At 39.6% G+C, this 13,440-nt stretch overlaps 1 protein-coding gene across 1 annotated transcript; it reads right to left on the bottom strand.

Annotated features, from left to right (window-relative positions):
- Positions 1-310: 310 nt before the first annotated feature.
- Positions 311-1,315, bottom strand: LOC104603225 (uncharacterized). Its single transcript, XM_010267199.1, has 2 exons — positions 1,186-1,315; positions 311-1,002 (listed from the first exon to the last, which is right to left on the bottom strand). The coding sequence occupies exons 1-2, from the start codon at positions 1,313-1,315 to the stop codon at positions 311-313; spliced, it is 822 nt and encodes a 273-aa protein (XP_010265501.1).
- Positions 1,316-13,440: the final 12,125 nt, after the last annotated feature.

The raw sequence follows: 13,440 nt of genomic DNA, 5'->3' as shown, positions 1-13,440 counted from the left end.
ACCAATGTGAGCAGTGAAACTTCAAGCATTTCAAGGGGTTTAGAGAACTTCCCTGAAGAGCATTCTGAAATCTAGAATGGCTCCTTCGTTGGACCCTTTAGCTGCTAAGATCAAAAGAAACTAGAAGGAGAGAATGAGAAGCACTAGGAGTGATCAACAATCTACTTAATTCAAATCCTAGAAAAAAAAACTCAAATGATACGGAAAAAGAAAAACAGAAAAACAAATAAAAATAAGAACTATTTATCAGCATTGGGTTGCCTCCCAATAAACGCTTGTTTTCTATCTGAAGCTCGACAGTCTAGTGGAATCAATGAACATCTAGGTACATAGTTGACGGGGTAGGCAATGCTCCATCCGCTATATATGGTTTGAGGCATTGACCATTGACCTGAAAACATCCACCAACCGCATCATCAATGACATCTATCATATAACATGCATCATCACTAGAAGATGCATGTTTCATAGCATTAGACATTTTAAAAGTTACTTCCTCATCTTGAATCCTAAGGTTGAGTTGTCCTTTTTGGACATCAACCGTTACCTTTCCTGTAGGTAGGAAGGGTCGCCCTAGGATAAGTGGGACATCAATGTCCTCTTCCATGTCTAACACTATGAAATCAACTGGAGAAACGAAATTGTCAACATTAACAAGTACATCTTCTATGATTCCCCTAGGATGCTTGATGGACCTATCAGCTAACTGCAATGCAACTCTGGTGGGTTGAGGTTCACCCAACCCTAATTTCTTAAAAACCGAATAGGGCGTCAAATTTATACTAGCTCCTAAATCACACAATGCCTTATTAATTTTCAATTTGCCTATAGTGCAAGGAATAGTGAAACTCCCTGGATCTTTCAGTTTCTGGGGCAGCATGTTGAGGAGGATTGCCGAGCATTCTTCATTCAGTGCAATTGTAGCCACGTCTCCTAGTTTCCTTTTGTTTGCCAATATCTTCTTCAGGAACTTTGCATAGTGCGGCATCTGGGCTAAGGCATCTACAAAAAGAATGTTAATATGTAAACTCTTAAAAATTTCAAGAAACTTACTGAATTCCTTTTCCAATTTGTGTTGCTTTAGCCTATTCAGAAATGATACTTGCGGCTATTGACTTTTCTCTTTCTTTGAATCAGATTGCTCTTCCTCCTTCTTTTCGGTTTCTAGGGTTGTGCCCACCTTACCTTCTTCCTTTGCCTTCTTCTCCACCTCTTGCAGCTCCTTACCATTCCTCAAAGTAATGGCTTGCACCTGCTCTCTTGGGTTTTCTTCGATATTGTTGGGTAAAGCGCCTTGGACTCTAGAAGATATCATCTGTGCCAACTGCCCCACTTGAGTTTCCAAGTTCTTGATCGATGCCTCTTCTAAAATCTTGTTTCTGCACTTGCTATGAACTTGGTCATTAGCTCCTCTAGATTGGATTTATTCTCTAGCTGATTGAAATTTTGGGGAAAGGGTTTCACCGCATTTTGATTTTGCCAAGACAGATTGAGGTGATTCCTCCATCCGGGGTTAAATGCACGAGGGCACTGATTGCCTTGCTGCCTTTGCAAATTTCCAATAAAATCTACTTGCTCGGGGGATTGCATGAACTGATTTCCAACATGACATTCGGTGCTGACATGACCTCCCCCACACCATTCACAGGCTATGGTCTGAACATGCATGGCTGCCAACTGCATTTCATCTACCTTCTTGCTGAGAGCACCGATTTGTGCAGATAGTGCTGTATAGGTGTCTATGTTATGAAGCCCGGGCTGTTTCCTAACTTGGGCTCTCTCGGAATGCCACTGATAGTTTTTTTGCAGCCATCTCCTCAATGAGTGCATGGGAAACTTCAGGGGTCTTGTTATTAATGGATCCCCCAGCTGCAGCGTCCATAATAGTCTTATTTGCTTCGGTCAACCCATTATAAAATGTCTGAACTTGCAGCCATACGGGAAGTCCATGATGAGGGACATTCCTTAGTAATTCTTTGTAACACTCCCATGACTAATACAATGACTCCTCGTCCAGTTCAGAGAAGGTGGTGATATCATTCCTCATCTTTGCTGTCTTGGACGGAGGGAAATACTTGGATAGGAAACGGCTGGCCATTTCATACCAAGTAGAGATCGATCCAGCTGGTAGAGAATTCAGCCATGTCTTAGCCTTGTTCTTCAATGAGAACGGAAACAATCGGAGCCTCACCGCATCATCACTAACCCCATTGTGCTTGAATGTGTGACATATCTCCAAGAAGTTGGTGATGTGAGTGTGCGGATCTTCATGAGCTAAGCCGCAGAACTGAACTGTGTTTTGGATCATCTGAATGATTGTTGGTTTGATCTCGAAGTTATTAGCAGCTATTGCTGGTCTCACAATGCTCGAGGCTGCCCCAGTGAGGGTTGGTTTGGCATAATCCATCATGGTCCTTTGTTCGGCCATCTCTGCACTTTCAGCTCTTCCTTGCTTAGAAGCTCTAAGGTGGCGACGGAGAGTTCGTTCAATCTCGGGATCATAGGTGATGCTCTTCTTTTCACTTCTGCGTGTCATAAACTGTACAAGTCAAAGTCATAAAGAGACTAATACACAAATATTATAAACATAATGTACAAAATCAGATTAACAATGACAGATGGTTCCTAATATTATTGTGATAATCCTCGGCAACGGTGCCAAAAACTTGATGGGCTTAGAAGACACTAGCAAGTGCACTAGCCGATCAAGTAATATAATGATGAGTAGAGTATCGTTCACACGAGGATTGATCCAACAACTACTAATACTGAATCAATCTTTTGTTATCTGATAAATCGAAATATTAAACAAAGAAAACCCTAACTCCTAATTAGAAAACTATCCTAAGCAGCTTCGGATTAGACCACCTTTAATGATGAAAAGAATTGATGCATGCAAGAAACTAGCAGAACTAATTTAGCAATGAAATCATTAAGCAACCCAACCGAAGTGAATTCAGTCTTGGGTTGGAAAAACCCTAATTGTATGAGCAGCCTCTCTCGAGCACAACCCACTCTATCTATGAGCAATAATTCTTATATCTCTATCAGAAATTTAATCGCCATAGATGCATTAAGAACAAGGAGTTGACATACATTTATTCTAGTTGAAAGAATGCCAACGAATCATGCAAATTATCTCTAAGATGCATTCAATCCATTTTCTTGATTAGTTGATCTGATTACCTAAACTCTTTCTCAAGCAATTCAAGCAATCCAAGAAACAAGAACAATTCAGCCAAGATAATTTTATTAATCGAAAACCCTAATCAAGAATCCCAAGAATGAATCACAATCAATCGGATCTGCTTAAAATATTAATTACATATCAGAATTAAAACCCATCATGATTCGCCTAATAGAAAGAAGAGAAGAAAGATTCAATAAAGAAAAACCAAGAAACCCTAATTGAATCTAGGTTACCGAACCCTAGTTGATCTGATTACTTAAGATTTCTGCATCAACCTTCGATCTCCTCTTCAATTCACATTCTGCAGCCTTCTTGAATTTTGTCTTTAGGGGTCCGAACCCTAATTTCCTCTTTTTCTTTTCCTTTTATACTCTTCCTTTCAGCCTTTTTTTTCTTCTCCAAAGTCAGCCGCCTTTTTGGAGCCTCCCTTAGGCTATGGTTGGGCTGCTATTCTTAGTGGGTCAAACTGTTGTTCTCCCATAGGGTTTCGGCTGGGCTGCAGTTGGGCCTCTTTCCTTTGTGGGCTTCCCTTGGGGTTTCGGCTGGGCTTTTCTTCTTGATGGACTGAAGTGCTTCCCCTTTTTGCCATATCAACATGTCTTCATGCTCTCTTCACCCTAGATTGTCCCAAACTCCTAGTTTCCTAGAATTCTGCTCAAATAGGGTAAAAACCATTGCAAATCATCATTAAAACCATGTATACAATAATAAAAATGATGTGTAGCATGCGCACACATCAGTAATACTTGATGGGTTAATCTTGCATCTGCCCATAGTCATTGGGTTTTCATAAGGTGACTAGACCCAAGGACCATTTAGTGTAAATGTTGGGCCCATTAAGAGCCCATGGTGATGGACTCATGGGTTCATTGTCTCCTACAGTGAATTCGGCCAGGCCTTGTGATAGATGATGGGCTGAACCCATGTGGCTGATGTGTAGATCAATGTTTGGGTCCCACGCCATACAAGGAGAACCAACTATGTAGCAGATTGAGAGGATAAGTGAGCACATAGACTTAATGGGCCTAAAGCCCATTCAAACTGGCTTAATGAGATTAATTAAATTGGGGGCGGTTCTGGGATTTATATCAACGTATTGGATAAGGGATTATCCCTATCCACTCAAAGAGTCTAGATCCAAATAAAGATTTAGATCAGGGAACTCATAATTTGATGAGGAAGGCTGATCTCTATCTGCAAATAATATAAGGGATTATCTTTATCTCTTAAAGAGAGTCCAGATCCAAATAAAAGATTTGGATTAGGAAACTCCTAATGGGATTAGGACATCCTCTCTTTAATGCTATAAATAGAAGAGCAAGGCAAACCTCCAAACACACAGAACAACAGAACAGAGTTTAGAGTTTGCAGATCACAGAGAGAAGACATTACAGTTTGACTGCTCTTGTCTTCTGCTCTTTTCTTTCCTTCTCTTGCCACCCCTACCCAGTTCGAATCTCCACCAGTGGAAGTGATCAAGAATGATTCTTAATATTGGCTTTTGCTAGAAGAGGCAATCTGAAGTCGTGCTCACTAGCCCTCCATCATATTCTTGCTGAAGAATTCGGATCTTGCTGAAGAACCATCCTGCTGATTATGCTTCACCTCACACCATGTCATCTTCGGTGGAAACAGTCTTTGGTCTTCTCCTTGGGCGTGAACACCTTTGTTGGGGGGTTACTGTTACTCTGTATCAGGTATATCCCTCTCCTCCCTTTTGGTTTCAGATACTGGTCCGGTTTGGTTTCAAAATTGATCCTTGAAAATGCAGTTTTCTAAAATAGGGAATGCAATTCCCACATGGGAAAGAGAGAAATTTTTGAAATTTTGCCCAACCTTACTGCAGAGTTCGGCCATCCATATGATGGATCTCTCATCCCTTCATTTAGAAGACAAAATAGCTATCTTATAGCTTATAGATGACTCATCAGGCTTTGTTTGGATTTGGTGTAAAGCATCATCAGTGTAAAAGTACACTGTTGACGTTTTACACTGACCGTATATATAGGTGACCATTACATTTTGAAAACTAATGTAAAAAGTGTAAAGTTTTACATCGGTTATCGATTTAAAACTTTATGCTTGATGAGGCTTTACATCGATTCACGATGTAAAACTCCACTCCATCCAAACGCCAACTAATCTAAACCAGAGTGGAGTTTTATATTGATTATAATTACACGCTCCTTCCAAATGCATACAAAACTGCATCGCTTCCAAATGCAGCCTTACGAGTTAAATTCCCTTGGTGGAAGCCAGAGACGGTGGCATTTAGCATCTACAATCAAGTGCCCTGGACTTTCAATGATGAGTATATATATCTTATTGACGAAGGCCAAACCCAACACCTGACTACATGCCTACAAGCTTGATAGAGTTGATCACTTGTTAATTTGTTCACTTTCTTGGGCTCCCCATTGAGTATCTCACAAGGAATGTGGCAATAGCTCTGGGATAATAGTTTGGAGAACCCTTTTAATCCACGATCTAACAGGTCTAACCCTCTTGCTGGTAAGGGCCGGTGTCAATGGACTGGTTTTATTGGACCCTGTCAAGTACAAAATCAATTTGGATGGATTGGACGAACCAACAAGACATTGGATTGGACCAATTCAGTCCAAAATATTTATTAGATTGGATTGAACCTGGTCCATCCATAACAAATTTATATTGGATTGGGTTGGATTAAGCCAATATCTGGTCCATTGATATAAGATAAGAATATATGTGTCAATGGACTAGGTTTGAGTTGAAACCAATGTAAAACAAAATGAATTTGAACAGATTGGATGGTCCAGACATTGAATTGGACCGGTCCAAATTGGTCCAAAACATTCATTGGATTGAATTGGACCTGATCCATTTATAATGGACTCACATTGGACTGGATTAGATTGGACCAAATCCAAACCAATTGACACCCCTACTTGCTGGTAACTTCCATTCCATTTTAGGGGGTGACAATGGAGGACAACCTTTAAATGACTATTATTTTGGAACCCAGTCGTGAAATCCTTGATAAAGAATCTGATTTGCTAGCATTGGGTGAATCTAACGGATTAAGGGATAGCACCAAATTGTTGATAGCTATGGAGTCTTCAATCAACATTCCACTAGTGGACTTTCTATTGTGAACTTGTCTAATTGGAAAAAAAGAGAGCGAGGCACCAAGACCTTTTTATGTTAGAAAGTGTATGCCCTTAGATCCAATAACAATGATATATTCTGAGATTTATGAATTAATAAAATCAATTCATTATTATTTCATGTTTGTGATTGGTGTGTTTTTGTGAATCTCCCTTTAAATTGGACACCTATGACGAGACTTATGTTAGTTTAGAAAGTTCTCAACCATTGGATAAATTTATGGTGTTTATCTTGACAAGGGTAACACAGATGTATAGTTGAAATGGTGGAACAACTTATCTCAATTGCTAAGGCTAGATCTTAAGTATAGTTAGTAGGTGTTTGTAAGAAACACTAAACATAGGCCTATTTCTAATTATTCCCTGGACCTTGGAAACAACTAGGCAAAACTAGAAAGTTGCACTTGACCTCGGACTTGATAATGATACTACTTTAGGTTTTGAACTAGGCTGTTCTTGATATGCCAACTAATGAGATCCTCTTAGGGTTAAATACCTAGGTATGTTGGAGTAGATCAAAATATTACTTGAGTGTGTGATCATTGTGATATGATCAACCCATTTGTTAAAGAAAGAGAATATCAAGGTTAATACTCTATTTGATGAAAACCTAAAACTATTGATAATGGATTTCAATTGTTTCTAAAACTTCTTTGTAAAATGTATTCTTATTTGTAATATATTATTTTATGAAAAAAGGTTTTGCAAATGGTTTTAATCATAGGATCCATCTGCGTAGAACGTGTAACATTGCATTTAACAATCAAGGAAGAGGTCATTTCATGTGAACAGTGTTTGATCTAGGTAAGAGGTTAAGAGAAGAAGACCATTATAGGGATAAAACCTAATAGGCTTTATCATATGTCAATCTATAATGCTTAGGCTTCATAGGGCGGTTGAAACCAATAATCACATAGACTTAAGTTTGAGGACCAATTTGATTGGCTTAGGGGTTCACTAAGTTTGATCAACGAATTTGGAGCATGTGCTTTCTAGCATGTGCCAAATCCATATGGACCAATATAAGATTGATGAGGGGTAATTTGGTCCTCAAAATCATATCATGACATGTGGCATCTCAGGACAGCTGGGTGACACCTCGGCACCATGCAAGCAGAGCACTTTGGCCACCTCGTTGTTACATCAGAAACCTCAGCATTGCCCTGGTAAGCCAAACCATGAATAGCTAGTCGGGAGTTCATGTCAATGTAAGAGGCGACTTGCTTCAACTGAACCTCCTTGGCCCCGACAAGACACCAAGTTAGCATAAGAGGCGACCCACTTCTGCTGACAGTTCAGCTAGCGGCCTACCAGGTGACCTCTTCCTTAAGTAGATTATTGTTTCTGACTTCTCTGGGATCACGACGCTCGACCGTTAAACCTGTCTTTCCGCATCAAAGTTGATCGGACAGACCTTACCCCTCTCTATGGATCATGTATCTGGTTGAGAGATGTCCTCCTAACATGGCGAGCACGGTTTCTCGGGAATCTTAAATGCGTTACAGCAATCCTTTGGTTCCTTACGCCTATATAAAGGCATCACCTCCAACCTAAGAAGGTACATGCACAACTAAGCTTACAAGCTCTCTAACTCTCTTATTTCTAGCTCTCTCAAATCTCCAGTTTGCTAGCTTAAGCATCAGAGTGCCCACCCCAGGTAAAGCAACCCGGATACTCTGATACTATCTTCTTGCAGCTCGGCAACATATTGATGTTAATAATTATTAATAGTGGTATCAAAGCATTAGGTCCAAATATGGCACTAGACTTGAGTTGATTTGGTTCTTGGACCGAATCAGCAGAAACTAGTATAGCCCATTTGACCTAGAACTAATTATTTTAGGAATTTGGTTCTCAGTTTTGGACCAATGATCTGAATATTGATTCTTTATATTTTCTACCAATATTTATTATATTTCTGTGGTAGAATCTTAAATTTATTGGATGGAGTGGGCGATTTCTCCTATTTGAAATTAATTTTTTATTTTATTGGACAATTTGTATTAAGTTTTTTCTGAAGTAAGCACTATAAAATTAAAGTTTTTATTTTTGTTACATTAGGGAAAGAGTTGGAGATCATAATCATTGAAGGAGTTCAAGATCAATGCATAAGGAGCAGTTCGATGCAGTATTGTAGTTATTGGATCAGATTTGGACCACCACACTCCTCGCCAATTTTAATTTGTTATGAATGTGTTTAATGATGTTTTTTTCTACTATTTCTAGCCTAAACTGACGTAGGATGGGTCCAAATTAGTTAGGCTGATCCTATGGTTGTTTGCGAACTGATAACACCCCATAAAGATCACTATTAAGTGATAAATATTTTGATCTTGTTCAAAGGTTTGATTGGCTATTAAATGGACCAATTCGGCCCATGCTTTAAAACCCAATTTTGGTTAAATTAAAGCAACTTTACCTAGTATATGGGTTGAATTGCCTTTTGCTGTAGGACCCATATTCCATGTTATATTTATTTGAGAAATACATTGGATTTATGGGCTTTTAATGTGTTAATCTATATGGCCCTGGGTTTTACAAGTTTTTATTTATTTATTTACTCAAATTGGATGTTTTGTGATATGTGAATGTAATTCTAGCACATGGGCCACTAAGTGCTTGCCCATGTTGAGATTTTAGTGGCTCTCTGCACCCATTATGGTTAATTGCACATCATTACCATAATGATTTCCAAACCATTGAATGATCATTCCCTTGCTTATGGGTCCCTCCCTTGTTTCATCTCCGAAAAGGAGAACCTCATAGTAAGCCTAACGTGTGGAATTGACCCATAAGTTAGTAGTACCCACTTTGGTAAGACCTAAGAACTAAATTAAGGAATGTTACTTTGATTCCCTCATGAATAATGTATGTTCATGATGATAGGGATTCGATTAGATGACATCTTTAAAGGCTTTTCATCATTAGTGTAAAACAAATAGAAACGGTAAGCAGAGATGCATTGTAAAAGTGGGCTATTTGTTTGACTATGAATGTTAATTAGATTATCTCATATGATGATATGGGTGTTATTAACTAGTGAATGGGCCTATCCCAAAATGGAATAATCTTTCACAATACTTGGGGCTCCTTATATGATGAATCAACACTTACCAATTAGAAAGGTTTAACCTAAAATGACTATAAAACTTATCTAATGGAGGCTAAAGAGGAAATTCATAAAGAATGGAAGGATTCGTGATTTTCACAAGAAGTCATGGGGTTATGCAACTAAAATAGTTGGCTCCATGCAACTATATGATTCTTCGCATTCTCAAAGATATGAATAATTTATCTGACGTTAAGATAAAGGGAAATCATAGAGTTGAATAAACAAGAATTGAACATAGCTAAAATCCCATTCTACAATTAGTCACATGAGACAATATAGGTTGTGGAATAATTAGTTTCTCTTGCAATTTGTATAAATGGCACAAAAACCTTTCGCTAATCTTCTAGATCATAATAAGCTCAAGGGGCCCAACTACACCAATTGCATATGCAACCTTAAACCTTATACTCATGTCTAAGAAACTTGAGAAGATTGCTACCCAAAATGCATTAGATGCTCCTAGGAAGAGGTTTGGGGGATGACCCCCATGTAAGAATGGCAATGGGTTTGGGGCATGACCCCCCATAAGTATTGTAAACTACATTTATAATTATCATAATTATTGGAACTATATTTATGGGTATGGGGGATGACCCACCATGTAAGAATGGAAATGGGCAAGGATCATACTCCCCATCCCGACCTTGAGTTTTAAATTAATCATTGTCTCTGACCCCAATCCCCGTTAGGAAAAAATTTAGCCTACACCCCTAGTCCCCAATGGAGACAGGTTCCCCATTGGAGACCTGAATCTCTAATTTTTTTTAATTAAAAGTTCGTTTTCAGAAAGGTATTTATCTAAAATATAGGAAAAATTAAAATGTAAATAATATTTTCAATATATTTTGATATATAATATAAATAATATTATAACATAAATAATACTATATATTTAATATAATATACATGCACATGTAAGTAAGGTGGTCAAGCTACGAGGGAATGGTCTCCTTGAAACACAAAGGAAGACCAGAGGCAGGAGGTCAATTAGAGAGCTAGGGCAAATGGGGGTGATGAGACAACCAAGTAGAATGATCGGATAATCCAATAACTAAATGAATCAGTGATTGAATGAATGAATCATTATGAGGAGGGCCCTCATTTATTAAGAGGGATCTTGAGGTCCTAAAAGGAAGGTGCTGAAAGAATTTGATTCCCATTAGGAAAGGGAATATTAGATTCGTTATCGGTCATTAAGGAGCACTGCTAGGGTTTTGCCATGTATCTTATGAGATCTCTCAAGGATTGACTTTCCTTTCGTCCAAGGATTCTCATAATCTGCATATGCTACTTCCTTTCATCACCTAATTAATCGATGTGGCGTTGGTGATGTCATTATCTACCAGGTGCATTTTTACTAAATCTACATGGCGCCTTATCACACGCATAACTTAAAGTTACATGTGTAACTACTATTTAACTCTGGTTCATAGTGACCCATGGTTCTGTAATGGTTCGGGTTCATCGCAAAACTGCGCGTATCCGAAGTTCATCGCAAAACCACATATATCCGAGATTTATCGCAATACCCTACACGTTCAAAGTTTATCCCAGAATCACACTCATCTAGACTTCATTGTGGTTTTACATTAGCTAAAGTATATCTTGACTTGCATCGAGTACAAGTTTTTTGTGGATCGTGCGATAATTCATATGTTCATCGCAGACGTTCGATGAGTTATAAGCTCATCGTAGGTAACCGATGAGCTATGAACTCATCGCAGGTGTCCAAGTGGTTTCAATTTGGGGTCTTCTATACTTTGATAGTCTGAGCGTTCACTATGTACCCACATTAACCCCTTGCTTATCGATAAGATTCTACTTACCGATAAGCATTTTTCCTTCATATTTTCCCTGAGGTTTTGTGACGAATCGATGTAAAAATGGGTTGGCGGTGTGTGTTGATCTTTGTGTGTTGGGTCTGGTGGTCATTCCTTTTGCTGATTTTCCCTATTTATATCTCATATGGGTGAAGGAGAATCCATTTGGATTCTTGTCATCCCCCCTGCATATTGATGAACTGGGAGCTAGTCAATAGGCAACCATGTGTTCAGCTTGTTAGTAGCTTCAAACAAAAGTTGGATGTTTATTCTCAATCAGTTTCCATCCATTCTATGATTCATCCCCCCTTGTCTTTTGATATTTTTCTTTCTGTTAGTGGGAAATTCTACGTCTAATTTTTGAGTTTCAGCCCCCTGCCCAATGGTGGGAAGAAAATTGTCAAAAGACAATCCAACGGACGTCAAGTATGGGCGTTCAGCCCCCCTATGTGTGTCAAAGTAGTGCTTTTTGTGGATACATAGACGTTAGGGACTTTTCGCATTTTGTTACCGTTGAAAGGATGAGGAGGATATTAAGCACTGATGACATGCCAATCATCATTAGCACTCTTCCTAACTATTGCATCTTCTTAAAATTGGCCCATTCACGCGTGTGGTCCATATACGATATGCAACTTTTAAAGTGATGGTTGTTGACATGGCGCTTCTTTCAAATTAATGCGTTGTTTTGTCCCGCCTGAATGAGAGTATAATTGGAAATCTATACGTTGCTTTTTTGCAAAGCATTGCTTGTAGCTCTGTGATTGTGTTTGTTCATCTTTCCCGGTGCCATTTGCCATTCTCAACACATGAGTGGATTTCTATAAAAGGGCGTTACGGCCGTTCAAACTCTTTACCGTGTGTTCTTGGATGCACTCTTCTTCTTCTTTCCTATTTTCATGCTCCCGAAGAGTTCATCGGCGGAGATGTTGTCCATGGCAACTGCAATTAGAAACGAGCTAAGTCAGATACTATAACGAAGTAAAGTGGATGGAAAAAGTACAGCAAGTAGCAACCTACTAGGAGGACTTAGGCCAACTTGCATGAGTTTCTCCTCGATCACAAAGTTTTTGAACTTCAGGCTGAGCTTCACCAAAGATTTGACCTCCTCCCTTGTCTTCAAGTCCAGTCTAACGCCGGGGTCCTAGATGGCTACCCTCCAGTGAGTTGGAAAAGGCCACCCATCGGTGTTGCGGACCATGAAGTAGCACCTCTTCCAGGCCGGGACCTTATTAGGGAGCTCATGCAATAGTTTGTACCCAGGACAATGAGACAAATAGTAAGCTCTCCTGTGCTCGGGCAAAACACAGGACGAGTTCTTCTTAATGGAAAGGATTGAAGAGAAGATGTCAAGATCAAGGGGACAGTTGTAATCATGGAAAAGAGAAATGGTCCCTACGATATTATGGATAGAGTTCGGGACATTAAAGAATTTAATGTCCCGAAGTGACCACCTTGGCAGGATGAGGCTCCATAGTCTGAGTCGAGGTACCCACCTCGACCATAGTGGACTCGCCACTCCCATCTAGAAGACTATCTAAAATAAGGCTAAAAGACATATTAAAGGGAAAAACAACAGAATCAAAAGAGCAGAGGAAGGTGGACTCACCAAAAGGAAGACCGAAGAAAGAGAGACGATCTCAGACCCAGGAATAGCTGACACCGAACTGGAATACTTGAACGCGACCTCGAAAATTGTGGACTTGTGAATTTGTGATGAAGAAAATGGGACCTTTGGCCCCTATTTATAACCAATATATCCGGGAATCAATGGTCAAGATCAACACGATCCGACGGCTCCTAGGAAAACCGTTTGCACGCCTCCCGAGGTTGAAATCGATTTAGCACGTATTTTGACGTCCATGGAGTCTATAATTGGCTTGACATCCTTGTGTACTGGGTACCTGAGTCACTTTCTAGTTGAGCCGAACAGTCGAACAGGTCCAACCAACGACTCCCCCTCCACATCACCTAGACTTCGTGCCAAATCCACCTAAGCTTATCATGAACTCCTCGTGCTGGGTCTGGACCCCTGCCACGAGGAGTGGGGGGCAATTGATGAGGGGTAATTTGGCATGACCTAGTAAATAATGGTCACATGGACGCGATCTACCTGCACGATGACAACTCATCATGGGGAGCCTAGTCAGCAGTATGTAGAGTTTGGATATT

This window comes from Nelumbo nucifera, chromosome 8 (genome assembly GCF_055504915.1).
Source record: "Nelumbo nucifera cultivar China Antique chromosome 8, China Antique-T2T, whole genome shotgun sequence".
Lineage (NCBI taxonomy): Eukaryota > Viridiplantae > Streptophyta > Magnoliopsida > Proteales > Nelumbonaceae > Nelumbo > Nelumbo nucifera.
The sequence above is the reverse complement of the archived record's forward strand: the minus strand, read 5'-3'. Positions and strand labels throughout refer to the sequence as shown.

Bases quoted from the DNA above. Each gene is read 5' to 3' on its own strand.
- LOC104603225 (XM_010267199.1), bottom strand. From the start codon at position 1,315: ATGATATCTTCTAGAGTCCAAGGCGCTTTACCCAACAATATCGAAGAA. The intron at 1,003-1,185 runs GTAAGGTGGGCA...TTCTTTTTGTAG, and splicing joins GAAGAAGGCAAAGGAAGAAG to ATGCCTTAGCCCAGATGCCG.